The sequence below is a fragment of the Stylophora pistillata genome, chromosome 2 (genome assembly GCF_964205215.1).
Source record: "Stylophora pistillata chromosome 2, jaStyPist1.2, whole genome shotgun sequence".
NCBI lineage: Eukaryota > Metazoa > Cnidaria > Anthozoa > Scleractinia > Pocilloporidae > Stylophora > Stylophora pistillata.
The window spans coordinates 56973758-57001686 of NC_142520.1; the positions used below are offsets into that span (position 1 = coordinate 56973758).

General features: G+C 39.0%; 3 protein-coding genes, 2 long non-coding RNA genes and 1 pseudogene across 9 annotated transcripts; 3 read left to right on the plus strand and 3 right to left on the minus strand.

Annotated features, from left to right (window-relative positions):
- Positions 1-1422, plus strand: part of LOC148740574 (uncharacterized) — a 1990-nt pseudogene extending 568 nt beyond the window's left edge.
- A 100-nt stretch (positions 1423-1522) lies between these two features.
- LOC111337599 (E3 ubiquitin-protein ligase TRIM45) lies at positions 1523-4893 on the minus strand. Its single transcript, XM_022943936.2, has one exon. It carries the CDS (start codon positions 4705-4707, stop codon positions 2410-2412), a length of 2298 nt encoding a protein of 765 aa, XP_022799671.1. The 5' UTR covers positions 4708-4893; the 3' UTR covers positions 1523-2409.
- A 2324-nt stretch (positions 4894-7217) lies between these two features.
- On the minus strand, positions 7218-17434 carry LOC111337617 (uncharacterized). Of its 2 annotated transcripts, XM_022943953.2 has the most exons (11): positions 16260-17434; positions 15022-15184; positions 13474-13543; positions 13155-13302; positions 12768-12900; positions 12361-12555; positions 11034-11138; positions 9777-9880; positions 9121-9349; positions 8521-8592; positions 7218-8311 (listed from the first exon to the last, which is right to left on the minus strand). In XM_022943953.2, exons 1-11 carry the CDS (start codon positions 16364-16366, stop codon positions 8135-8137), a joined length of 1503 nt encoding a protein of 500 aa, XP_022799688.2. In that variant the 5' UTR covers positions 16367-17434; the 3' UTR covers positions 7218-8134. The 2 variants fall into 2 exon arrangements, with proteins under 2 accessions (XP_022799688.2, XP_022799689.2); XM_022943954.2 differs by lacking the exon at positions 11034-11138.
- Positions 17435-17481: 47 nt separating this feature from the next.
- On the minus strand, positions 17482-19197 carry LOC111337618 (ankyrin repeat domain-containing protein 61). 3 transcript variants are annotated; one of them, XM_088748681.1, is made up of 3 exons: positions 18778-19197; positions 17963-18130; positions 17482-17832 (listed from the first exon to the last, which is right to left on the minus strand). In XM_088748681.1, the coding sequence occupies exons 1-3, from the start codon at positions 18980-18982 to the stop codon at positions 17576-17578; spliced, it is 630 nt and encodes a 209-aa protein (XP_088604807.1). In that variant the 5' UTR covers positions 18983-19197; the 3' UTR covers positions 17482-17575. The 3 variants fall into 3 exon arrangements, with proteins under 3 accessions (XP_088604807.1, XP_088604808.1, XP_088604806.1); XM_088748682.1 differs by having other exon boundaries at positions 18877-19194; XM_088748680.1 differs by having other exon boundaries at positions 18514-19192.
- Positions 19198-19475: 278 nt separating this feature from the next.
- Positions 19476-27925, plus strand: LOC148740575 (uncharacterized). The gene is made up of 2 exons (XR_015996613.1): positions 19476-20237; positions 26310-27925. It is a non-coding gene; the product is annotated as an uncharacterized LOC148740575 (long non-coding RNA).
- On the plus strand, positions 22290-25603 carry LOC148740576 (uncharacterized). Of its 2 annotated transcripts, XR_015996610.1 has the most exons (5): positions 22290-22533; positions 23100-23153; positions 24598-24718; positions 24821-24885; positions 25225-25603. It is a non-coding gene; the product is annotated as an uncharacterized LOC148740576 (long non-coding RNA). The 2 variants fall into 2 exon arrangements; XR_015996612.1 differs by lacking the exon at positions 22290-22533 and having other exon boundaries at positions 22963-23153.
- Positions 27926-27929: the final 4 nt, after the last annotated feature.

Here is a 27929-nt window from a genome sequence, read left to right on the forward strand (position 1 = left end):
TTCATGGCACAGCCATGGCCCATGGGCCCTGGGCCCTAGGAACGCCTGCAGTTACGCAGATCTTGCCATGGATGAAATACATTTTCAGGCTAAGTTTTCTGGCCCCATGAAGCCGGCTTTGTGGTGGCGATACCGTGATGATGATTTTCAGTCTCTGGCAACAAGGTCTTCCGGCACTACGCGAGTTTACTGAATTTATAAACTCTTTATACCCCACTATAAAATTCGAATTAGTTTTTTTCTGAACGAGAGCTCCATGTGCTAGATTCAACTCTACATCTTATCGAGGGTTTTATTCGGACAGACGTTTATTCAAAGCCAACTGATAGTCAGCTAGGGGGGGATACCTCCCACTATCAAGTGCTCATGCTAAGCACGTTTTCAAAGCTATTCCTTATAACGTGGCGACGAGGTTACAAAGAAACTGCTCTGAACAAGCTTTTCTTGCCCAGAGAAAAACTGAATACAAAGGTTATCTGGTTAATCAAGGTTACCCTTCCAAATTAGTAGATGATCAGTTTCGTAAGGCCTCTACCATACCTAGAAGTGATCTACTTTGGACTCGCGCCGGATCTAAGAGCAAATTATTCCCATTCAGTGACCACATTTAATCCAAATTTACCCGCTGATGTAAGTCGCAACATTAGAAAACATCTGGGTATTTTGGAATCCAATCCCAAGTTAAAAGAGCTTTCAAATTCCATCATAGCATCCTTTCGCAGATCTAAAAACCTTAAAGAATTGTTGGCGTCATCCCGTTATGGCCCTAACATCGAATGCAAAGGGGCTACTGAGGTTAAGGGATGTTCAATTAAATGTACTAGAACAAGATGCGATCTTTGTCGCAACTTCTTGGTTGAATCTAATTCCTTTTTAAGTTTTCAAACAGGCAAAAGTTACAAGATGCGATCGAAACTTTCCTGTGATTCTAAGGACATCATTTATTTGGCTTCGTGCGAGAAATGTCCCCTACAATACATTGGTTCCACAACAAATAACTTTAGAGTTAGATTTCGTAACCACAAGTCTGATATGGTCACTGAGAAAAAGGCCTGTGAAGTAGCGGTAGATTTCAACAAAACACCACCTGATTTAAGCGATTTCTCATTCCAATGCATTGATCAAGTGCAGGCGACCGTAAACAATTCAGGTAACATCGAGAAACTTTTAATTACCAAAGAAGCATATTGGAGCGCACAGTTGTTCTCTCAGGCACCTTTCAGCTTGAATAAGCGCCAGGAATTTTACTCCAAAAGAAAGAATAAACTATTATTAATGTGGAGAATTTTTTCAAATTGGGCGGGCATCAAAAGTCCCGGTCTCAACTTTGACTGGGAATTTTGGTACAATTCTCGCCTCATTGGCAACGCTGGTTCCTCAACATTTTTTAATTTCTATGTTTGTTTTTCCCGTAGATTGTGATAATTTTTCGCGTAGTAATTACTGTTTTTGTTAATATGTGTCATCACGCCGTCTTTGTAAACCTATTCAAGGAGTTTGTAAGATATTGTATTACAACTGATGAAGGTCTCGGACCGAAACGTGTTTTATTAAACTTTTTTATTGAGTATATGTCTTCCTTCGCTGGAAGTTGTCCGTCCTCGTGTGCCACATAACTTCTTATATATATTATATTTATATATATACAATATATGATATATATATATATATTGAAAAAACAAACAAACAAACAAATGAACCAAAACGAAAAACGAAAAACAAAAACAGCGTTGAATAACCACACTGATGATCCCGTAGTTTTGTCTTTTGTATCGTTTTGCTTGACGCACGGAATTAACGGCTCCGTTTTCTTGCTGTTTGCTCCCGTCAAAGAACCTATCAGACTTGGAAGCGCAGCACAAAACACAAAACATTTTCAACAGCATGCATCCAATCGGGCTTCAGGCCAGAGCGTTAGTGATCTCTGGAATGACATTCTAGGGTAATCAAATCCTTCAGCAGTAGGGTTCGACACATGCAAAACAACTCACTTGAATTTGGAATTAAGTCGATTTATAAGTATTCCGACAAATTTCCGGGTTTTTTTGTTTTTTTTTTGTTTTAATTTGTTTCGTAACAGACTGCCTTATAAGTTGATGTTAATAAGTTGATGGTATTAAGCAAGGCAGGTTGTTTTATCATAAAACTTGAGAATCAGGGGGCTCTCCCCAGCACATCAGAAACCCCTCTCTTCTTACAATTTTTCAGGAATTCGCTAATGTAATCATAAGATCGAAGAGATAAAGGAAAAACGAGCTCCTCTGAACAGTCAAGGGACTCGACGAATGGATAGCCTACGAGCCAGACCCTTATTAGTAGCGTTGCATGCAGGACGAGAGGAAGATTGGGGAAGAGTTGGGAGAGGTCTGCCAGGAGCCCGCTGACATTGGATCCGATCGGATATGTTTCTTACACTGCTGCCAATGAAAACACCTGAATGCGATCATTAAACGTGTCCGCGACATAAAGATGACCTTTTTTGTCCACAGCGACTCCTGCAGGAAACATCATCAATCCATCCCCTTGACCTTTTCCACCAAATTTAGTGGCAAAAGTTCCATTTGGATGAAACATCTGCACTCGGTGGTTACTTCGATCCGCAACGACATATTGCCCCTGGTCATCTACGGTAACACCCGCCGGATTGTTCAGTAACCCGTCGGCATTCCCACGAGAGCCAAACTGGAGGACGACTGAACCGTCCTTGTTAAATACACACACCTTGTGATTATTATAGTCTGTCACCACAATGTGACTGTCTTTGCTTACGGCTAACCCCCATGGGCATGACATTTCCTTGGACACGATCATACCCCTAGGGATCCCCTCACGGGAAAAAATTTGGATTCTGCTATTTCCGGAGTCGGCAACGTAGATAACGTCATCCGAGTCAATAGCGACACCAAGCGGGTTTTTGAACCTTCCGACTTCATCGCCGAACCCTCCGAAGCATTTCACCAGTCTACCCGATGGTGTGACGATCTGCACACGATGGTTTTGACTATCTGAAACAACGATTAGGTTTCCTCGCCGATTTAGCGCCAAGCAGTATGGAAAGTTAAAATGTCCTTCGACCATTCCCTGGGATCCAAAGGATTTGAGAACCTCTCCATTCAAAGAGAGAATTTTAACTCTATGATTATGCGAATCTGCCACCAAAAGATGATCGTGGGAATCGGCGATCACACTGTACGGGTGAGAAAATCCTCCACAATCTTCGCTCTTTAAAATAAGCTGACTGCCTATCCAGTCTCTTGGTCTCACTGTGACTGTGATAGGACTATCCGCCACAGGACTCCCATTAATACTGACATGCAGCCAGTAGGTGTCTGGTTTGTTGATAACGTAAGCCAAGGAGTACGTGCCATCTTTGTTGTCCTGGTAACCATATTTAAACCCGACGTTATCTGGCGTCACCCTTGAACGAGCCAATGAGAATGACAGCTTTACTTTGTCTCCTCCTCGTTGCTGTCTTTTTCCTTGTTGATTGACAGAAGTCAAAGACAGTCGATTGACTTCCCCAGTGATCACGTGTTGGGTCTCTTTGGCGGGAGACAAAATGCATAATGCAGGCTCGCAAGGCGTACTTGAAGACTGCAATTTTACGTGACCTAAATGGTGTATATCGTTGGTAATTTTCTCGCTCTCTGCCACAAATTCAAGCGAGGTGTGCACTTCATTTCTGGGATGATAGGTAGTAGAATTCCGTTCAACTTCGCCGACAAGCGAGGTTAAACGTTGAATAACAATTTGGCCAACGCTTAATATTTCCACATCAGTGCCTTGTTTTACGGCAGAATCAGTGAACATACAACAGCTCTTTGCATGTTTCACAGTCCGTTGTAGTACCTTTTGTTTTGACAACAAAGCCTCCAACTTGGTGCTACAATGAGACTCGACCTCGTTTACAAGTTCATTCATGCGATCTTTCATCGCTTCGATCAGTTTCTGAAAATACTCCTCTATACCGAGTCGAATCTGCTTCTTCTTGTTTTCAACCATAGAAATATCTTCTTGAATAAGTGAAATTTGTTCAGTGATGTACTTCTGCTTTCCTTTTAACTGCTCGGCAAGATTCGCCATGTTAACTTTGAATGTTTTGGTGATATCAGTGATTCTGCGACTTTCATGTTGCTCGTGTTCAGAGCGCAAGCACAATCGACAAACAATCTGTGAGCAAGTTTGACAGAAATAAACTAATCGCTCTTTCACATGGATAGAACAAAATGATTGTCTTTGATGATAACTTTCTTTAAAATTTTGTCCTCTTAGCTCCTCCACCGACTGTAAAATATGAGTTTTAGTAGCACTCATTCGGCGGTGTGCTGTAGAACAAAATTCGCATAAGAAAAGGAAACAATCGTTGCATCTTGTCGTAACGCTTTCTCCTTCGACTTCGCAGCTATCACAGACAAATTCCAGCGGAGTATTATCTTGTACAGCTGCCTTTTTGACCAGGTTGTTCGCAACAAAATCGATAGGAAACTCGCTGTGTGCATCGAACGCTTTTGAGCACACTAAACAACCTGGTAAGTTTCCAGTTCTTGGCGAAATCTTTTCACCGTCGATGCACTTTTTACACAGCGTATGAAGACATGGAAGCAATACTGGTGACACGAATCTTTTCTGACAACCAGGACAGAGTAAATTGTCGGAATTCGGCAGCTCGTCGGCAAATTTCACCTTCATTCGTTGCGCCTTTGCCATCACTGATAACCATAAATTACTGCGCCCTCTTCGAATTACAAAGTTCTTGACGAGTTGCTCGATTCCTTTAGAAGGGACCTCAACGTCATCGGTTTCAAACTTCAAATATAACTTTAAAAGCTAATAAAAGAAGGGATTAAACAAATTCGACGCTTGTTTGTCGAATCATCCATGACAAGTGTCAAGTATATTGAAATTTTAATTTTTAAGAACGCCGTAAACAATAAAACAAAAGAACTCGTTTTGACAAGTTGGTGAAACTTTGCAAGGAATACAATAACTTTTTCATTAAGTGAATTAATCATCCATAACTTTTGTAGTGACTTAAAAGTCACTCTTTTATACAAATGAATAAAGGCTGATAGTTTCGAAAGAAACTGTTTGGGGCTGCGTCGGTGGGAGTAACGAAATAATTTGGATATATCAACAAAGTTGAAATGGTAAATTGGCCACCGTAACGATTACAAAAGCTGACGTTTCGAGCGTTAGCCCTTCCGACGAAGGGCTAACGCTCGAAACGTCAGCTTTTGTAATCGTTACGGTGGCCGATTTACCATTTCAACTTTGAGATGCAATGAATATATGAAGTTCATATATTTGAACTGCGGTATTAGATACGTAGGATGCACGATCCTCGCAGTAGATAGCGCTATTTAAGCAATAGCGAAAATCAGACCTGAAAAAAATCAGGCCTGTACGAGACTCGAACCACGGACCTCTGCGATACTAGTGCAGCGCTCTACCAATTGAGCTAACAAGCCAACTGGGAGCAGGCCGTTAAGTTGATTCGTAATAAACCCGTGAAAGTGATAAATGAGATGCAATGAATATATGAAGTTCATATATTTGAACTGCGGTATTAGATACGTATGATGCACGATCCTCGCAGTAGATAGCGCTATTTAAGCAATGGCGAAAACCAGACCTGAAAAAAATCAGGCCTGTACGGGACTCGAACCACGGACCTTTGCGATACTAGTGCAGCGCTCTACCAATTGAGCTAACAAGCCAACTGGTCGCTATCTACTGCGAGGATCGTGCTTCATACGTATCTAATACCGCAGTTCAAATATATGAACTTCATATATTCATTGCATCTCATTTATCACTTTCACGGGTTTATTACGAATCAACTTAACGACCTGCTCCCAGTTGGCTTGTTAGCTCAATTGGTAGAGCGCTGCACTAGTATCGCAGAGGTCCGTGGTTCGAGTCCCGGACAGGCCTGATTTTTTTCAGGTCTGATTTTCGCTATTGCTTAAATAGCGCTATCTACTGCGAGGATCGTGCATCATACGCATTTCAACTTTGTTGATGTATCCAAATTACTCTTTTATACAAACAATTTATCGTGAAGGTCACTGAGAGACCTCTGGCGGTACGTTATTAACTCTCCGCACAACGGCTTGCTTTGAAAAAGTAAGGTTCATTCTTCATATTTTAATTCAGAAATGATCTTTAACTGCCTTAACTGCATGTTTTACCGACAAAACATTCCAAGTCGTTCAAACTCGTAAAGCACATCCATCCGACAACTCCAACAGCTGTGAGAAAAGTATTTACCTTTTCCTAAGTTTTCTCGTCGTGATTGCAAGAATTTAATATATTTTCGCGCAGAATGAAATTTCAAAACACTAAACAACGCTCTCATTTCACATTCTTGAGAAATTGAATTATATCATAACCAAAGTAAAGCGCGCGCTCTGATTGGTCAATTTAGCGTCCCCCATTTGCCCATCGGTGTACGCTGCTGACGTGAGCAAATGCAAAGACTATTTTTCCGCGCGCGCTTGTTTTTTCTGGTCACGTAAGATTTGTTAAATAAAAGAGAACTCTTCAGCTACAATGTATCAATGTTATGTTATAAAACAAATGGTAAACACCACAGCGTACACTATTGAGTTATTAAACACAAAGGTGTTTACCATTGTTAAATAGTTATTCAAGGAAATTTTCCAAGCAGGGGGTACCTTTTCGATTTTGATGTTTTGATATTAACATCAAAATAAACTGAAGACCAGCTAAATTATATTTTAAATAAACGTCAGTTTATTTAGGTTTTAGGAGTAAATGTATAGACGAGAAATACAGGAAAACTAACAGGGTTTTTGGAAATCAATTTCACGCAAGACCAAAAAAAATTTTGGTTTAGGACTTCGTCGACAAACTTCTTCAAGGGTGATAATCTTACCTCTGCCTTAACTAAAGACTTGCTTGCGTGCACGATGAGATCGATGGCCGCTAAGCCACGAAAACGTGCGGGGCCTGAAGCGGAGAAATGTCGAATTATTTCGTCCCAAGCCTCTCACGGCCTCGCCGCTCGTTTCCTCGGCTCCACCACCAAACGCCCCAAGAGTACGCACAACCGCTCCCTATGCACGCTGGGCGTATCACGAAGACTCCTTTGGATCTTCTGGCTCTGCCGTTAGAGAAGTCTTCTTTACACCAAGTCTAGGGGCCTTAGAGAACTACCCTTTTCCCAGCAAATAGTAAAACGAAGTCCAAAGGCGTAAAAGAATTGTGACAAATTATATTTACAATTACTTTACAATCACTGCGTGTTAACAAAGTATTTACACGTGGGATTTTTTTGTGCTGCACCTGAAAGACAGCCATCTCAATCGTAACTCCTTCATGCCAAGGAGTCAATTCCCCAATTTCAAAATGACAATCTTCCACTACTAACAATATCGAAATAAAAACAACTACAAAGGAAAGTTTTCCAAAGCAGCTTTCATTTGGCTTAAATCCTTCACCTGGAAAAGCATAATGGACCAATACTCATGGTCTTAAAATAAGTGAGGAGAATTTGCTACCTTTCTATAATATCAAGAAATGGATAGATATTCTAGCCTTCTCTTATAAGGACGAATAAACCGTAGGCCCCGTCTCCTACAGGGTTAGGGGTAGGAGACGTTAATTTCCCACGCACGATATTACTGTGTGGTGGATGTCGTCCCCTGGGGTGGGACGGGAGGGAAGGTGAGAGCGTTACATGGCCTGAAGCGGCTGCCAGGGGCGCCTGATAATGCTGACGTCCGATCTCAACCTTATCATTGTAACTAGACACGTTTGTTGTTTAGAGGGCTTAAGACTTTCTGACTTTCTTTACATGAAAGTATGGCTCAGTAACTTCCACTTTCCAGACATAAACTTTATCAAATTTTGAAGCAAACTGAACATAACTACGTAATTCTGTACACCAATTCATGAAGACTGCTGCTTTGTAGTTAAACTCTAAGGTTGAAAGAATAATTCCCAGTTACAACATTGACTGAGCAAATCTGAGAAGTTAAATAAAAGTATTTTCAAGTTTTTAACTCGTCATCTAAGCATCCTACGATGACAATCGAAGACATAAAACATCCTTGTCTATTATAAGACTTAAATATCTACAAGCCAAAGAATGAATACAATGCTAACGGCATCAAGAATACGTGGGGGGTTGGGAAGTTATGGGAGGAATCGGTTCCGTCGCATGAAGAGGTCTGATCACGGGAGACGAGCGGGTAAGAATGTCATTAATAACTCGTCCCCCGGGACGGGTGCTGTCCAGCGGTTGCAGACAAGCTGAAGAGGGAGACTTTTCCGCACGACGTGGAATCTGAAACAGCAGTGGACAAAACAAGAAGATTAATAGTTCTTCGTGGTTTTTGTATAGTGCCTTTAATATTTATCTCTTAACACCTTAGATAGCCTGATCGGGTTACGGGATACTAAACGGTATAATGCTCAATTGAGCGATTCGACATTGGGGACCTTCATCAACTTTCGAGATAAAAAGCGGGATTTAGTTCTAAAAGCGCCCCTTACCTGTCTCGGCCCGCGTCTAATAATGTTCCCTTCCCTTACAAGAACACCGGCAGATATGTCCATAGTGTCCACCTAACAAAATAAATAAATATGTAGAAAATAAATATGGCTACATCAACTTATTTCCTTGTAAATCCTTGTAGTAGACAAATGTGAGCTCCTAGCAGACTTTCTCTTTTCCAGAGGTCTTGCAGAAAGTTGTCGGTCGTTTTGTCAGAGGCGTGGGCAAAGAAAAATCTGTGCTCCCACAAGTAGTTGAATTTCAAACCTTTCGGTTTCACAGTCCGATTCAAAGTAAGACACAAAGCTTGTCTCATAGGGTTGTTTCTTGCGACTCAACTGCTCCGAAAACGACTCCAAAATTTACCCCATCGCGCGCCTCAGTTACTGGAGTTTTCCCGCGCTTCAGGAAGTTTATTTTTTTACTTTGCGTTCTCATTAGTTCCTTGCGATTTTAAACCTTAGTTCTCATTGACCAATAAGATTACTTTGGTCAAAACGCACTCCTCAATGGGAACTGAAGAGAAAGGCAATGTCATTCGTGAAAAGACAAGAAAATCATCTTTTCTTTATCTAGTTCATACACAGACAAGTTCTTACCAAAGGAGGTGGTAAGGGTGTTATGTAGCCAGCCTTTTCCGTCTGGTACGATGCGTTAGTAAGCGAAGTTGCATCGACATTTTGTTTGAGGCTTGCATTTTTGGAGGCGTTTAAGTCCTTCGTTGTTTCCCTCTTGCGCGAAGTTTGGCCGTGTTTCTTGGGTCTTGACCGAGTACGCACTACTTGGACGTCATTATCATTGTCTACTACTGAAAACTTGGTTCGAACTCTGTTGGTAAAAAAAAAGTTAATGGTTTAAGCTTTGCACGTTGAATTTTATCCATCAACCCCCCCCCCCCCCCCCTCATCCACCCATTGAAAGTCAGATTTCGACACCCCGGTATTTTGTTGTCGACACCTTTCATGTTTGCATCTAAGGAGTTCATATTATTTTTCGCTTCTCTCATAAAAAAAAAAAAGTCTTCGAAAACGCATTGGGCAAGAGGCTGTTCTCCAAAGGAAAGTGGGAGAGGAATGCAGATATATGAAAATATATAAAACAAAGTATATAAAACGGAATATGCCATTAAATTGTATCCAATCGGAAATCTGGGATGCCTGCTTTCTAGCATGTTTTCCTAAACTCTGGTAAATGCCAGCCTACCTCTCTCCCTCTCTCTCTCGCCAAGAGAAAAACTCGAGGCAAAAAATATTACCTGTGCGATGGAAGCTTATCAGGTGAAATCTTCATCACGGCTACTACGTTACCCCTCTCATCATAGAGCACATCTTTAATACCTGGTGGCCGACCATACTGTGCCTGTGAGCAGATAACATACACAACAAAACTGACTTCTCTTCAATAGTCATTGTAACTTGCGAGACAGACGTCATTTTGTTTTTAGGGGAGGGGCGTTTTTTTCAGGCGAGGGAGAGTCAGTCTCTCTTCGTACTGACGTCACCAAGTCCACTGTAACAAGGACAAAGATGCAACAATGGATCTACTGTTCACGGCAACATGGCAAGGGAGGGGGGGGGGAGTCAAAAGGCAGAAAGCAGGAAATTTGTTAGGGAAATAATTCATCCATCTCCACTGCTTTCTACAAAAGGGAAGGTGACTAGCGGCAGAGGTACAGGAGACAGGAGATCAGGTTATTTAAAACAAAAGGTCCTCTTCTTCCTGCCTCCCTTCCGGTGAATAGCCCATTTCCGAATTACCCTTGGCCTCATTATCAAAACGAGTCCTGGTGCTCATCCTTTCATATGATTAAAAGTTTTCATTCACATGCAAATTAAACTCATTTTCAAAAGAATGGTTGAGCACCAGGCCTCGTTTAGAAAGAGGCCAAAAGTAATACGGAAATTGCCTATTGATGAGTTTTGTCATGAAGACTGCCTGTGTAGGATATCACATGTGCTACCCACTCTAAGGACCGAGAGAAAACCAGGCCTTGTTTTGAAAAAGAGGCCAAAAGTAACTCGGAAATTGCCTATTGATGAGTTTTGTCATGAAGACTGCCTGTGTAGGATATCACATGTGCTACCCACTCTAAGGACCGAGAGAAAACCAGGCCTTGTTTTGAAAAAGAGGCCAAAAGTAACTCGGAAATTGCCTATTGATGAGTTTTGTCATGAAGACTGCCTGAGAAGGATCTCACTTGTGCTACCCTCTCTAAGGACCGAGAGAAAACCTGATATACAACAAGTTACAATGGACTTTCATCTCATCAAACAGTGATAACTGTGGTTATCAGTTTTTAATCCTGACGTGAAAACTTAAGTTGTGCATCATTCATAACTTAGAGAATTGTTTACATTATTTTCATTTGTAATTAACCTGGTCTTAGGCAGTTACCTTCAGTAGTTAATTCTTGTCATTAGTAAAATGAAGATTAAAATTAAAAAAATTCAAAATTCATGTTTAATCTTTTATTCATAAATTTAAATTTAAACAGCTGATGTTTCTGTGTTACCTGACTTTTAGAGTAGTTACTAGTAGTTCTCCGGCTTTGAGAATAAGAAGTGGGTGTTGATGACCAGATGTAATATTCCTCTGACCCACTGTTCTCAGAAGGAAACTGTTTAGTCCAAAATCAAAATTTAGTAAAAAGTTTCATTCCAAGCCTCTACACATTTAGTTTTAATTAACAAAAGAGCGGAGAATTTAGAGACTTATGAGTGCACTGGTTTATCTATTCCATAAATCAACAAGCATCTTTGTTGAACCTAGGAGTAATAATTGATAATAGTGTGCAAATATATGACTAGCCAAGTAGTCCTTGAAAAGACTTTACACTGGTAGCAACTGAGGCTTAGACTAGAAGAACCCACCATTAGAGTCAAATATTATGACTTCCTTACATCCCTTTACACTGGTAACAGCTGAGGCTTAGACTAGAAGAACCCACCATTAGAGTCAAATATTATGACTTCCTTACATCCCTTTACACTGGTAACAGCTGAGGCTTAGACTAGAAGAACCCACCATTAGAGTCAAATATTATGACTTCCTTACATCCCTTCTGGTTTGTTAAACCTCTGTCACTGTCACAGACACGACTTCTTTTCAGCAGTACTCTTGCCCAGACAATAAATGATGTTTGTACCCTCAGAGGGAAGTGTCTTGGATTTTATACTGACGTATCATGTGGTTTAAACATCCATAGTTAATCTCATTGAAGAGCAGTTAACATTTAAATGAAAGTGACTGATTGAAAGGTGGATGTTTTCAATGAAAGTAGGACATAGAAATGCAATTTTTAGGATGACAGAGATTTTATGGCATAAAATACTTTCATGACAATTAATAACTAGCATGAACTCAGATTTTCGAAAATGGTGTTCAGTTAAATGAGATCAGCCAACAGTAATCATTTCATTAAGTTATTATCATCAACACACATTTGGTCATATTTTCCAATTTATTTGTTCATTTTTTAGCTTATGGAGAACCACCCAAAACTGAAAGTAAAGAAAAAGTATATGCAATTTGTTGGAACAGGAAAATTCAGCTTGATTTCCATTCATAACCTTCTCTTCCAGAAATGTTAAAAATTCTATCACTTAAGAACTATTTTCATATCATAATATTAATCTACCAAACTAATCGATGGCTACTTTAGCAATGATTTCTCCAGAAGCCGGCCATCATGATGATATTCTAGATTTTACTGCCATTTAATCTTTGATGATTGATGATGGCAAGAGGGTTGAGAGAGATAACAGATAAATCAATAAAATTATATTCTGTCTTTTCATCCATCTCCACTGCAAAACATATTGGCATTTTTTAACCCATACCTTTAGAATAGAAGTAGAAGATGACAGCATAGTTAATCCAGTGGTATCCCTGTGTCCTCTTATGACCTCCTGTGATCTTTCAGCTGTTCTTAAGCTGGAATCATCAGTTAAGGGAGTAAGATCTACTCCAGAAAATGAAGGTAGTTTACCTTTGTGTGGTCTGAATGGCGAACAAATTTTCTTCTTTCTTTGCACCTTCAATAAGATAAGAATCAGTTCGAATTGAATGGGAGAGGGGGGTAATCTATCCATGGTCACCACTCTCCCCACCCATCATTTTATCAGTTCCCAGTACTCCACATGCACACAACTGATCTTTTAACATGGGCAACAACAAGGATATCAGATTAGACATGAAAAAAATTGCAAAAAATTCCAATAATTAATTCAATTGTTCCTTATTTTACCTGCTTCTTTGAAAGCTCATTTGGTTCTTCTTCCTTTCTCTCCTGTGCAGTAGCTGGGGTAGGCTGTGCTGGACTACTTATTGACATGGGAGTCTCTGGCACATCCAGAGCTTCAAATGGTGGTTCTGGGGCACTGATTAGGCAACAAAACATCAATAACTGGATTGCATTTTGAATGAGCATCAAGAGATCAATAGCAAAGTACTCAGAGACCACTTTAGCCACACAGATCAAAGATTACCATCAAAAGAACATACAGTAGTTAGCTGTAGTTAGCCTAATAAAATGGGAATTCTGTGTAAAGCATATTAAAAGCTGAAGCATAAAAAATAGCAATACTTTTCCATCAAGTCAATACAAACATGTCAAGCATTTATGAATACTTACCCTGGCCTTTCTTCAACAACAGATGAGAGCTCAGACTCTCTATCTGATTGGATAGATGATGCTGATGATGCTGATGATGCTGATGATGGTCGTAACACAATTGGCACTGACCCTTGAGCCCATGAATCAGTTACTGGAGTTACAGGTTCTAAATAAAATTATTTTAAAAAAAAAAAGCTGTTATCAAGATACACGATGCATTAAAACATAATACTTTCAAGAATAACTAGATTTGATGCTACCAAACTAGCACTACCACACTCATTACATGCAGCCAACCATCTCTTCAACATATAAATCAAACAGTTAGATACTGTACCATCTTCCTCCAGCCATGTTGCATCACAAGCAGGGTTGTTCTCTCCCACATCACAGGCAAGAAATTGCCACTAGAAAAGGAGCAATTCAAAGATAATATTCAGATATTATTCTAGGGTGGTTGCTAAGTCCCACCTACCAAATAAAACTTTCCAAAGAAAATCCAGCAATTGCCTGCTAAATTTTTGACAAGCGATCAATGTCTCTGAAATGTACAATGGGAACTTCTTAAGGTTACAAACTTATAACCGCTTGCTATAGAACAATTTTATCATTAAGCTGCCTCACTTGATATTTCAGCCAGCAGCCTAATTTCATAGCTACACCCTTGCTACATGTAACATATAAAAACTAAGAAAAGGGCTAAGTCATACAATTATACAATTGGATGCAATCCAACCAACAGATCATAGTTTAAACTTATTTTGATGGTTAAAAATAATTTTTACATTCTCCTGAAAATCACTCGATGATCATACTCAACTCCGGATTCATAAAGTTATGGAGCACTATATACAGGAACCAAAATGATGTACACATTTCTTGTCATCAAACCTGAATGTCTAAATTCAAAGTTCACCGAATTAACATTTGGGGGTATATACCCTCACAAAAAATTTCATAAATAATTATAATTATATTAAGTCATGAGATAGAATAAATATATGAAAATCATATATTTTGAACTGCGGTATTTGATACGTATGATGGACGATCCTCGCAGTAGATAGCGCTATTTGAGCAATAGCGAAATTCAGACCTGAAAAAAAAAAAAAAAAATCAGGCCTGTACGGGACTCGAACCACTGACCTCTGCGATACTAGTGCAGCGCTCTAACCAATTGAGCTAACAAGCCAACTGAGAGCAGGCCGTTAAGTTGATTCGTAATGAACCCGTGAAAGTGATAAATGAGATAGAATAAATATATGAAAATCATATATTTTGAACTGCGGTATTTGATACGTATGATGGACGATCCTCGCAGTAGATAGCGCTATTTGAGCAATAGCGAAATTCAGACCTGAAAAAAATCAGGCCTGTACGGGACTCGAACCACTGACCTCTGCGATACTAGTGCAGCGCTCTAACCAATTGAGCTAACAAGCCTAACGGCCTGCTCTCAGTTGGCTTGTTAGCTCAATTGGTTAGAGCGCTGCACTAGTATCGCAGAGGTCAGTGGTTAGAGTCCCGTACAGGCCTGATTTTTTTCAGGTCTGAATTTCGCTATTGCTCAAATAGCGCTATCTACTGCGAGGATCGTCCATCATACGTATCAAATACCGCAGTTCAAAATATATGATTTTCATATATTTATTCTATCTCATTTATCACTTTCACGGGTTCATTACGAATCAACTTAACGGCCTGCTCTCAGTTGGCTTGTTAGCTCAATTGGTTAGAGCGCTGCACTAGTATCGCAGAGGTCAGTGGTTCGAGTCCCGTACAGGCCTGATTTTTTTCAGGTCTGAATTTCGCTATTGCTCAAATAGCGCTATCTACTGCGAGGATCGTCCATCATACGTATATTAAGTCATGTTACTAAACACACCTCAATGATTTGTAGAAGTAAATTCTTAGACTCTTGTATAGTATATGGTAAAGTTTGACTGACAATGTACTGATCATGTAGGACTTTCATTGTGGATTCCACAATTTCATTCACTATGTCCAGAACAAATTCCTCCCCATCTTCCTGGTCCACCATATGGTACCTAAATATTAAAAGAAAATGGTTGAGGTGATAATCCTCATTATTATATGGCTGTGTCTCACAAGGACTGGGAACAAATGAATTCACGAATTTGATTGGCTGAAATCAATATTGAAAGCGGTCTACGTTTTCCTATCTAGACCGGCATCTAGACCGGTCTAGAAAAAAAGGTACAAAGAATATAAAAAATTGGCATATAAGACACAGCCATATAATTTACAGTGAATAAAGGCTGATAGTTTCGAAAGAAACTGTTTGGGGCTGCGTCGGTGGGAGTAATGAAATAATTTGGATATAATTTTATTAACAAAGTTGAAATGGTAAATTGGCCACCATATTGATTACAAAAGCTGACGTTTCAAGTGTTAGCCCTTAGTCGGAGCAAATGACGAAGGGCTAACGCTCGAAACGTCAGGTTTTGTAATCGTTACGGTGGCTAATTTACCGTTTCAACTTTGTTGATATATCCATATAGTAAACATCTTATTAACCGAGCAAGGTCGGTCTGTATGGGAGAATTTTGACCTCGGTCGCTGGTACAGACCTCACTGCGTTCGGTCTGTACTGGCAACCTCGGTCAAGATTCTCCCATACAGACCTCCCGCTCGGTTAATAAGAATTAAGTATTGCACTACACATCCTGTATTGTGTGTGGAAATCATGTAGTCAGTAGAATAAGTGCACAACGTGAGAGCAAGGTAATGCTTATCAATTAATGGACCAAGTAAAGAGGTACAATGGTCTTTTGCTTTTGAACAAGCACAGTGACTTTTTTTATTGCATAGTTTTGGTGAACAAATTAGCTCCTTTAAATTGGAAAATTAGAAAAAAAAAATTGGTCGAGGCATATCCGAAGGAATTCAAACGGTAAGCAACTACACAAGTACCGTATCGAAAATGTATAAATAAAATGCTATCGAATATTGGAAAGTACTCATGAAGCTAAAATTGCTCTCAGCTGCAATTCTCTCACATCTTTCATGCTCTCTAATCTTTCCGAGTACTTCATAAAATATCTCTCTTTCTAGAAGAAAATTGGTGGGGGAAATATCACAAAATATGAAAAAAATTCTTACCAGTCAGCCTCTGTGAACCTTCCCGGTATAATATCATTGCTGGTTGGCGGTGGAGCGGACGTTTGAGCAGGAGTTTTAGTCTTATCTTGACGACTCTTATTGGACATGTTTACAAATGATGGCGAAGTTTTCTACCAGTTAAATTCCCATCAGCGGACTAAACAAGGAATACGACCGGCACACAAGGTATAATACTTGTTTCTATCGAATGCTAGAGGAGCAGATATCTCATCGGTAACTGTCGTAGAATCGCAAGTTAGCTGCTTTGCCGTAACCAAAATGGCGACCTTCGTCTATAGTCAAGGCAGTTCGTTGCCATGGTGCTTCTATGCCCTCGCCCCAGTCCCGCGGACGATTATAAGGAAACATTGAAATGAAGCCCTCGAAAAGTTAGCTTCACCATGACAAAGGACGACAAAATTCCCTTCTGCAACGATGAACGTTAGTTACTCTTTTACTTTCCTCTAAATTGTTCCTTTTTCAGACCTAACTCACTAAACTCGGTGAACTGTGCAACTGTTTCTTGTTTTGCTCTAACTTTTTTAGTAGTACTCTGATCTTTCAGGATACTGTTGTTTAGCAGTTGTGTTGATGGTGGATATATCAACTAAAAGAGGGATTATAGGAGGGCAGACTAAGAATTAAAAAAAATAAATAAAAAGGACGCTAGTTAGACCTGACTCCTTACACCCTAATACCAGTTTATATATTCTCTGTATACAGTACTCTATGCATTTCCCAGGGTGCTGGCAAGGAGAATTTGTCTAACAATCAAGAGATTATTTAGTTGGTGATCATTTCTTTTATTCTCCTGACCTTAATGTGCGATTTACGGGTGATATTGTAAGGAGAAATTAGATGCTAGTCACTCTTAGGAAGTTAAAGAGTTAAACAAACAAGATACAATGTGTAAGATGCAGAATTTTAAATCTCTTAAAACCAAGTACATCATTCAAATATTTTTTGTCTGATAGCATTTAAGTCTGTGTTACAAAAAAGAATATTATATATACAAAAAAAATGGACAATAAACAAAACAGCAGAAGTAGAAATGATATTAATGAGAGCTGTTGATGTCAATCAATCGCTTCAAAGACCTATAATTCTTACTGCTCACACTACTGCTTGCAGAATAACAATGTTGACATAATTTATAAACCTGCATCTCAACACTACTCTGAATTAAAGCTCACACCCCTATCTACCGGAGATACATTTTCCATGCATTTTGATAAAAACTTGGGACACTGGAAGCTGACTGATCTTTTGAATTGGATCTTGAGAAAGCAATTTCGTTACGACTACAATACAAAGGATTATTGTAGCTTAGGAGCTTGACAAGCAACATCGTGAATGGCTAAGGAGGCTTCCGCTGACTGACCAACATCAGCAGCTGTCTTTCTGTTTCTGTTCAATGCATTGATATCTGAGCCAGCAGCAAGCAGTAAGCCAACTGTTGGCACGCTTCCCCATGCTGCAGCAAGGTGTAATGGGGTGAAACCCTGGTCATGTGTGAGGAACACATCACTTCTGTGGTCAAGAAGAAGCTGCACTACTGAAATACAACCCCTCGCTTAAAGAGAAAAAAAAAAAACAAAAAAATATATAAGAAAACAAGCTTAAGGCAAGAGGGACTACTGATGTACAAGGACTCTATCATTATTTCGAAAAATTGATAGTGGAAATGAACAGCCTAACCCTACCCTCAATGTGTACTTTGCTATTGTAGATCCTAATGGAGGGTCCTACCAAGGTCCCTGAAGGTTCATTTGTAGAGCATAACAAGTGTGCCAGTGAAAACGCAAGTGTTTTTTTTCTTTGCAGATCCATGAACTGAGGGTTACCTTTCCTCTGCATCTTTCCTCCGCAGACTGGTTCAAAATGAAAGAAGATATCGAAGGGTGTGCACCCCTAGATTACACCAGTTTGCAAGAGCAATAAATTCCTAATTGACTGAGCCTCATTTTTAAAGATTTTTCTCTAACTGATCAGCAGTTCATCATCATAGAGAATTAAACAGTTATGACATAACAATGAATAAAAAAATTATGGTATTCTCTGAATTAATAAACTTATCTCACTGACAACTTCTGACTTAATTTTAAAAATATAGCCCTGGGATTTTCTAAGAAGTTGTAATGTTATGATGTACGGATTCTATATTGGGGGTGGGGTGAGTTTCTGCTTGGTAACGTAAAAAAAGGAACCCCTCCCCCCTCCCCACACACACCCGTTTCTTTTTCTTTCAGCTTACCAGCGGCTCTATGTACTGGTGTTTGGTTCCACCGATCACATAGTATAACATCAGCATTGTAACTCAGCAACAACCTTACGGCTTCAAAATTATCATGATAGGTAGCTACGTGAAGAGCAGAATGCCCTCCAGTGTTCCTCACGTCTACCTCACTTCCTAAAGATAGCAAAACCTCCATAGTTTTCGCATCATCATTAACTGTACATTTGTGAAGCGCAGTTTCTCCTGCAGAACCTAAATAATTGAGGTCGCTTCGACAGTCACCTTGTAGGCAAAGTAGTGATACTACAGCCGAATGGCCTTCGTTTGGAGCTTCTTGCAAAGCTGTCCAACCAAAAGATCCGACACTATATGGAGACACACCTTGTTTGAGAAGTTTCTGGACATTTTCGCAGTCTCCCAGTTGGCAGAATCTCACTAAAGGTATCTGTTCGCGACGATTTCCTTGCATGATGTAATTTTTGGGCATAGTTTCTATAGGCACAAAGGCACAGAAGCCGACTCATTGACATCACTAAAGAGTATTTGTCTTGATTATATTCACGAAGAAAACTCCTCCTGCATATGACATTCCCATTACGCCAACGAGAAGCAAAACAAATATTATTTCCGCCATGGTGAACGTTTGTTGTCACTTACCCATGAAGCATGTCGCTCGCCACAGATAAAACAAAACTTGCCCCACCCACTCCCCCCACCATTGGGATGTTGTTCTTACAATCTGATCCACAGGTAGCCCAAGCTCTCTATATGAACCACACAAAGAACACACTCGGCATATCGATTTATAAGGATTTGTAGAGGATTTTCTACTAGATATCCATGGAGGTAGTTAAAAGTAAAAATATTCAATAAAAATGGCTTACCTAATTCGATACGTGTGTTGTTTGCTCCTGGTGTCGTTACTTTACCGATTTAACTTGATTTAAGCGATTTTTTTTAATCCTAGTTTTCTCAAAAAAATCGCTTAAATCAAGTTAAATCGGTAAAATAACGACACCAGGAGCAAACAACACACGTATCGAGTAAGGTGAGCCATTTTTATTGAATATTTTCACGTTTAACTACTTCCATGGATATCTAGTAGAAAACCCCATACAAATCCTTATAAATCGATATGCCATACTCTGTTTTTTTTGTGGTTCATAAAGAGAGCTTGGCCTACCTGTGCCTGATCCTTCTTTTTAAAAGACTTAAATAATTTATACCTCGATGCGAGCGTTAGGAGAACAAAACAAACATAAAGAGTAAAACCATCAGTTTGGTAAATATCCACCACTTTTACTAACGCCGAGGTAAATAATTGTGTTAGTATCTACCATACAGAAATTTTTAGGAAATTCTTTCTTTCTATATTACAAACAAATTCTCCAGGCCAGTGCCGCAGGAAATGTGTGGAGAAGAGTTCATAGAACACGTATACAGATGCTAGGATATTAAGTGTCAAAATTTACGCAAAAGATGGCTATGGCGCTCGTTTGTCTATACTATGGATTATTTGACCGGTTATTCATATATAGGATACAATGAAATATATGAAGTTCATATATTTCATTGGTCATATATTTCATTGTTAGCTCAATTGGTAGAGCGCTGCACTAGTATCGCAGAGGTCAGTGGCTCGAGTCCCGTACAGGCCTGATTTTCTTCAGGTCTGATTTTCGCTATTGCTTAAATAGCGCTATCTACTGCGAGGATCGTGCATCATACGTATTCATATATAGGTCCGACAACAGTCAGTCTCAGTTTCTCCAGAGATCTGGACACCAGCGTGGAGCAGACTAACAGTCGATTTTACCAAGGATTGTTTTTTCTTTTCTTGACAATATGGTACTCTCCTTTCTTCTTTGGGCCTGTTTTTATTTTTTTTCTCTTCACCCAAGGACATTTTTCTGCTTTTGAACTTTTCATGAGCAACGATTTTTCCACAAGTAAAGAGCTTCCACGCGTGAATTTTGTCAAGTGCGCTATGGAAACAAAATATGTAAATAATACGAAGAGGAACGGTTGCCACGAAAATTTCCCCATGGGTAGGGCCTCATCGATTGTACTTGCATCAGTTTTGACATAATTTGAAAAAACCAGCATGATTTTTATACTTTTTCTAAAAGTAGCACTGCTAGCATAACCAGCACATTTTTAGTTTTTTTGAAGAGCACATTACCAGAGTCATGACTTGCTTGATCTCTAAGATCGATTATTTTCAAGGTCTGTCCATGGTTCAGTCTATTTTCACTCGTCTGAAGGAAGGTAAGTAGGAAGGTTATCGCAATACTGCGTCGTTGGTCGTGTAGAAGACTGGGCACACCGGAAGTACAAATTGCATCGGTCCCAGTTCCCGCATTCACAGGCAACAAAATGGTGTCGAGCAACTTATAAGGAGAACAGCTGCCTGATAGCCCACAACCTGCTCAAATTACTAGAGATCGGAGCCTGAACAAAACCAACATCAAATACAAGACTAGGAGACATCTGACGTGAAAAGAGTTGCATTAGATGATCGCATCAGTCAGTTTACTGGTCGGCATCTAAATGTTAGAGGCAACACGAGCTGTTGCACTGCTTGCAGAGAGGTTGTTTCATCAAAGAAAAGCATTTTGTCATCCCATTGTGCTTCCAAAAAACATGCCAGTGGGAGAGAATAGATCAAGAAGTCGAAGTTGAGAGAACATCAAGTCACCGCTTCTTGCCTGGAGTGAAGTGCAGTAGTTAGGCGTGTTTTATCAGAGCGAAGTGTGTAACTCTAGATAATTAAAGAAAATATGATGCTTTATTAACAATAAATATATAATTGTGGTTTTAAGAATAGTTTTGTTCTTTTTATTTTTAAGCATACATTAAGAAAAAGTGGCATAATTTTCAAAAAAAAAGCATACTCTTGAGCATAATTTGGAAAAAAAAATGGGGCACTGCTAGTAAAATAATATGCTACTTTTATCACAATCGATGAGGGCCTATAAGATTATGGCACCTTCCCGATTTATCAACTCTTATTTGAAAATACGTTTTTGTAAATAACTCGGACGCTTTTGCAGATTTTTAAATTTCTTTTTCCGGAAACGTTAGGTAAAATGTTTAACTTCAGTTTAGTCAAATAAAAGAAAAAATGTTTTTTTTTTGTTTGGAATGAGAAGGTGGGAAGTAACCTTTTAAAAATGCTTTAGCCGTTCAAAGGAGCAATGACGCATTGGATAAAAAGCGTACCGCTTCCGTTGCTGTATAATAACCATCGTGATAAGAATGTTAAACGCCCACTATGTTGGCACAAAGATTACTTTAAAAATAAGTCAACTGTAAAGTCCTTCGTGTAATTGCTTTTTCTATGTAAGCGTGTTGAGTATTAATAAAAATATGAGTCATAAAATCCTAATCTGATGTAGTTTCGTTAAATCTTCGTTGGCAAACCTGAAACATGGTTAGGTCGACTTTGCTGATCTCCCGTCACAAACTCTTGTAATGTTTGCCCATGTCACAAAGTGCCTCTGGTTATCAAATATTGGTAATATCAAAACAAACCTCTTGAGTTTTCTTTCAAAGCGGTGCATTTTAGAAAAAAATGATTAGTTCAGCGTGCGTGAGTTTCATCCGCTTTCCCAAAGTTCCGGTTGCAAAGCTGAAACATAGTTATGTCGGCCTTGCCGATCTCTTACAGTAGAGCTGTTTCTAAATACTTTTGCTTCCATTGTTAAATGTGGATTTGTTTATACGCAGATAATTCAATCCCATCTCCGCTTGTCAAGGCATGTACCTATGAAATAAATTGAAACACTTCCTGCGCTCGGTTCGTGGGTAAAGACTTCGAGCCAACTATTTTCCCGTTCAGCACTCTAACTTAATCAAAAACCACATATCATTTTATGCACATCATTACGTGGCAAGTTGTATGAGACCATTTATATCAGGAACAGTTTTGATTTCTTCTTAAGGGGAAACTTGTTTAGTATTAACTAATCAAAAGTTTACTTATCTTTACTATAATGGCTTGCCATCAATCCTTAGAGAGGGCGATATTCACTGAAGGTGAGTATTAGACACCAGTTTGCAGAACATGTTTTTAACAGTTTTCCGCTACGTTCTCCAACCGAACTGGCAATTTTAATCACTTGATGATTAAGATGATGATATGTTTACAAAGATTTTACATCAGCTCAAGATGGTTTCATTAGAAAAATTTCTATAAAGCTTTCGTCACTTGAAATCTTTCTCTACCGCTACTCTACATGTTTGACTTGTATCAGCAAAAAACTTACATTACTTTGTAGGTTTCTATTAAACGTGGACACGCTTTCTCCAGAATAGATTTATGCCTAAAAGATTACAGGATTTCATTGCAAGCTTAAAGCAATGAATGTTAGCAGTATAGGAACTCTTTTATCATGGCAAACTAAAGAAAACTGAGATAGGTCATTCAAACTTGTCGAGAATATCATTCAAAGGGCCTGGATACCTCTGACCTAAAAGAACTTTAAACCGCCGGAGAATGGTGTAAGAAAAGGAATACTTTAGGCAGATTTAGAGAATGGAAATCAATCAAGTAATTTATTGCTGTCTCATTTTAACGTGGAATTGGTATTGTCGAATTGAAGCATCAACTCGTTAGAAAGCTGTTTGAAAGCCATGAGTTTGGAGGAAATAAGAAGGTACGTACTTTATCTCTATAATGTGAGAAATACCATGATATGATAACAACAGAACCAGAAGCTCGGGCCCTGGACGGATTATGATGTTATGTTCTTGGGAAATAAACATCAATCAGACATCCACGAGAGCGCATAGTTATTACTAAGGAAACCGTAATTAACGATTTAAAACTTGACGAAACGCTAGCGGGAAAAGGGTATCTTATCCAAAGGAGGAAACATGATGCCGAGGAAGTCAGGATAAGTTTTGCGTTGAAACCCTTGCCGTGGGTTACTTGTCGCTGAAGTGTACAGACTAAAAATATTAACCCCCATTTTCGAGTAAAAATTGGGTAAAAAAAAAAGGCTCATAGTCGATAAGAAAAACAACAAAACAAAACAAAAGAAACACAGAAAACGTAACATTCGCATAAGATAAACGAACGGAGGTTATTTCAATTCTTAAAATGTTCAGATCGTCATTATGTGACCACCGAGTTTATCATGAAGCGAATTTAGGTATCCGTATAGTGTTCGGCTGCCGGATCAAAGTATGGTGTCAGGGCTTTTTTTAAAGTATTCATGAGAAGACTACAGTACAAGTACTAAGATAAAGATGCTTAAAGCTTTTGTTACGCGGCCCATTGATGGAAATTATGTTTAGTGTTTGTGAATTTCAGAATTTTCATGCGGTTGAAGGTTTAGGTGGAAGGTTACATTAATTTATGCCTTACACGCGCGTGTAGCGTGCATCTTTCGTATTAAGTTGTGAATTTGTTCACACACCATGGTATTAAAGATTTCAAACGGTTAATCTTATTGCATTGGATTTTTATCTGTTTTAAATGAAGACATGAGATATTACTTTTTTTCGAATCTCTATCTATAATAATTGTATTTTCATCAGCCTTAGAGACTCTTTACGGTGGCCAATTTACTTTAATTTACTCCGTTGATAAAATCAAATTATCTTGTTATACCTATCGACGGAGCACCACAGTTTTCTTAGAAATTTATCCTCTTTACTCATTTATCATTAGAGTATGGAGAATTAAGAAAGCAAAGTATTTTGGGGTTGGTAAATGAAAGGTTGCGTTTTTAGAATTCTAACATAATTCAGTTCATTCTTCTATTTTACGCCTACGCGTCTGGGTATGATCACGAACGCTCAAATCATTTTCGTTCAATAGGCCACTTAAGAGAGACCGTATAGGCTTTTCCGATTGCTTTTGTTAGCAAAAGATCTCACAAAGCATTGAGCGGCTTCTAGAAACCTTAAGATAATAACTTCCCTGTCGAACAGGAATTTTCTTGTGAGATCGTTGAACACACCCCTGTAGACAATTAAGTCATTATTTGGTCAAGTCTTAGCAAAGGGAAAATGTCAGTAGCCCAGGTGGAGCAACTTTATTCTTGATATTTTTAAAAACGTCAGTTATGACCATATCTGGAAATGCCATTGTAGTTGTTGATCCAAGCTGATACCAAAGGCAAGATAAAAGGATTGCTGCCACATCTACAACATCGAATCTATCAAGACGCCTTAGCGGGAGTATTAACCTTTTGAGAGAAAGCGAAAAGAGAAGGTAGATAGACTTCTTCCCAGTTGATCTGTACATTTGCTCCACTGTGATAAATTTCTTTACTTTCAGAATTTTAGTTTTGGTTGTGTTGTTCCTTTTTTTTAGGGTTGAACAGCATGGCAGACACAATAATCCTATACGAGGATCCAAGCTCTGGTGGAAACCGTAAGGTAAGACATTAAAAGATGAAAAGAACCTCGGTATTATCAATTTATTTTGGCGAGGTTTAATTTAACTAGCTCCATTCGTGGGAAACATATATGGTCTCACAATAGATGCTAATTGTTTAAAATGCTACGATTTCACAAATTGGTCTAGCTTAGAGTTCTACGATACATCTGATTCAATTGTTAACAAAAGGAAACTCGTTGTAACAGCTGTCTGAGCATCTCAGTAAGCTTGTACTTAACTCATTACTACTTCGCATCCTGATAGTCTCTTCTCAGAACAGACAATGGCTATCCATTAAATATATATTCATGATCATGAAATGTATTTCCTCGATGTAGACTGGCATAAAGAACGCCATACAGGACCTTAGGCAAGCCCCAGTGAATTTTCCTAATGGAGCCTCTAGTATGGCGATCGGAGACCATGCGGGACGATGGAAAGTGTTTACACAAGGAGATTATGAGGGAGACCACAGCACTTTGAAACCTGGTGTTGAGTACAAAACCCTGGAGGCAATGCACCTATCGGGCCCTGTCTTAAGCATGCTCCCGATCCCCGATAATAACTAGGAAACAACTTCGAGGAGTGTGCGAAAGTTATCTGGAGCAATCTAATTAGTTTAAGAAAGATAAAGTAGAAATAAATCCAAGATTGCAGTTTTGCTCTTGAAATTCACAAAAAATTCCACGGTCTAATAAAGTCTGCTTTATTCTCCGATTCGTGAATGTGAATTTTTTCTTTCTCTGAGGGCACGGTAACGAATCCTGCAATATGATCGGTTCTTAGTGCAGCCCAAATTTTAATACCTCTGGCCAGTAGTGGCACGGTATAACACTTTCATGAGTAAATCGGCAGCATCGATACCACTATTCATAAATATATTTCGTTTTGTCAGCTCCGCAGTATTTCAGTTAGCAGAAACGTCGGCTACGACCTTTACTGAATATTCTCACTTTTAACTACTTCCATGGATATCTAGTAGAGAATCCCATACAAATCCTTATAAATCGATATGCCATACTGTGTTCTTTGTGTGGTTCATATAGAGAGCTTGGTCTACCTGTGCCTGATCCTTCTTTTTAAAAGACTTAAATAATATATACCTCGATGCGAGTGTTAAGAAAAGGAAAAAGACATAAAGAGTAAAACCATCAGTCTGGATCTGGTAAATATCCACCACTTTTACCAACGCCGAGGTATGATAATTGTGTTAGTATATACCATACAGAAATTTTTATGAAATTCTTTCTTTGCATATAACAAACAAATTCTCCAGGCCAGTGCCGCAGGAAATGTGTGGAGAAGAGTTCGTAGAACACGTATACAGATGCTAGGATATTAAGTGTCAAAATTTGACCCAAAAGATGGCTATGGAGCTCGTTTGTCTATACTATGGATTATTTGACCGGTTATTCATATATAGGTCCGACAACAGTCAGTCTCAGTTTCTCCAGAGATCTGGGCGCCAGCGTGGAGCAGAGATCTGGACGCCAGCGTGGAGCAGAGTAACAGTCAATTTTACCAAGGATTGTTTTTTCTTTTCTTGACAGAATGGTACTCTGCTTTCTTCTTTGGGCCTGTTTTTATTTTTTTTTCTCTTCACCCAAGGACATTTTTCTGCTTTTGAATTTTTCATGAGCAACGATTTTTCCACAAGTAAAGAGCTTCCACGCGTGAATTTTGTCAAGTGCGCTATGGAAACAAAATATGTAAATAATACGAAGAGGGGCGGTTGCCACGAAAATTTCCCCATGGGTAGGGCCTCAGCGATTGTACTTGCATCAGTTTTGACATAATTTGAAAAAACCAGCATGATTTTTATACCTTTTTCTAAAAGTAGCACTGCTAGCATAACCAGCACATTTTTAGTTTTTTTGAAGGGCACATTACCAGAGTCATGACTTGCTTGATCTCTAAGATTGATTATTTTTAAGGTCTGTCCATGGTTCAGTCTATTTTCACTCGTCTGAAGGAAGGTAAGTAGGAAGGTTATCGCAATACTGCGTCGTTGGTCGTCTAGAGGACTGGGCACACCGGAAGTACAAATTGCATCGGTCCCAGTTCCCGCTTTGACAGGCAACAAAATGGTGTCGAGCAACTTATAAGGAGAACAGCTGCCTGATAGCCCACAACCTGCTCAAATTACTAGAGATCGGAGCCTGAACAAAACCAACATCAAATAAAAGACTAGGGGAGATCTGACGTGAAAAAAGTTGAATTAGATGATCGCATCAGTCAGTTTCATGGTCGGCATCTGAATGTTAGAGGCAACACGAGATGTTGCACTGCTTGCAGAGAGGTTGTTTCATCAAAGAAAAGCATTTTGTCATCCCATTGTGCTTCCAAAAAACATGCCAGTGGGAGAGAATAGATCAAGAAGTCGAAGTTGAGAGAACATCAAGTCACCGCTTCTAGCCTGGAGTGAAGTGCAGTAGTTAGGTGTGTTTTATCAGAGCGAAGTGTGTAACTCTAGATAATTAAAGAAAATATGATGCTTTATTAACAATAAATATATAATTGTGGTTTTAAGAATAGTTTTTTTTTTTTATTTTTAAGCATACATTAAGAAAAAGTGGCATAATTTTCAAAAATAAAGCATACTCTTGAGCATAATTTTGAAAAAAAAATGGGGCACTGCTAGTAAAATAATATGCTACTTTTATCACAATCGATGAGGGCCTATAAGATTATGGCACCTTCCCGATTTATCAACTCTTATTTGAAAATACGTTTTTGTAAATAACTCGGACGCTTTTGCAGATTTTTAAATTTTTTTTCCGGAAACGTTAGGTAAAATGTTTAACTTCACTTTAGTCAAATAAAAGAAAAAATGGTTTTTTTTTGTTTGGAATCAGGTGGGAAGTAACCTTTTAAAAATGTTTTAGCCGTTCAAAGGAGCACTGATGCATTAGATAAACGCCCACTATGTTGGCACAAAGATTAATTAAAAAATAAGTCAACTGTAAAGTCTTTCGTGTAATTGCTTTTTCTATGTAAGCGTGTTGAGTATTAATAAAAATATGAGTCATAAAATCCTAATCTG

What these genes read in the sequence shown, in the direction of transcription:
- LOC111337618 (XM_088748680.1), bottom strand. Translation starts at nt 18,982, where the DNA reads ATGCCCAAAAATTACATCATGCAAGGAAATCGTCGCGAACAGATACCT. An exon ending in ACCAGTACATAGAGCCGCTG is followed by an intron (nt 18,131 to 18,513) that starts GTAAGCTGAAAG and finishes ATTTTGAACCAG; the next exon opens with TCTGCGGAGGAAAGATGCAG. An exon ending in TAGCAAAGTACACATTGAGG is followed by an intron (nt 17,833 to 17,962) that starts GTAGGGTTAGGC and finishes TTTCTCTTTAAG; the next exon opens with CGAGGGGTTGTATTTCAGTA.
- LOC111337599 (XM_022943936.2), bottom strand. Translation starts at nt 4,707, where the DNA reads ATGGCAAAGGCGCAACGAATGAAGGTGAAATTTGCCGACGAGCTGCCG.
- LOC111337617 (XM_022943953.2), bottom strand. Translation starts at nt 16,366, where the DNA reads ATGTCCAATAAGAGTCGTCAAGATAAGACTAAAACTCCTGCTCAAACG. An exon ending in AACATGGCTGGAGGAAGATG is followed by an intron (nt 13,303 to 13,473) that starts GTACAGTATCTA and finishes AATTTTATTTAG; the next exon opens with AACCTGTAACTCCAGTAACT. An exon ending in GTAACTACTCTAAAAGTCAG is followed by an intron (nt 9,881 to 11,033) that starts GTAACACAGAAA and finishes ATCTGCTCACAG; the next exon opens with GCACAGTATGGTCGGCCACC.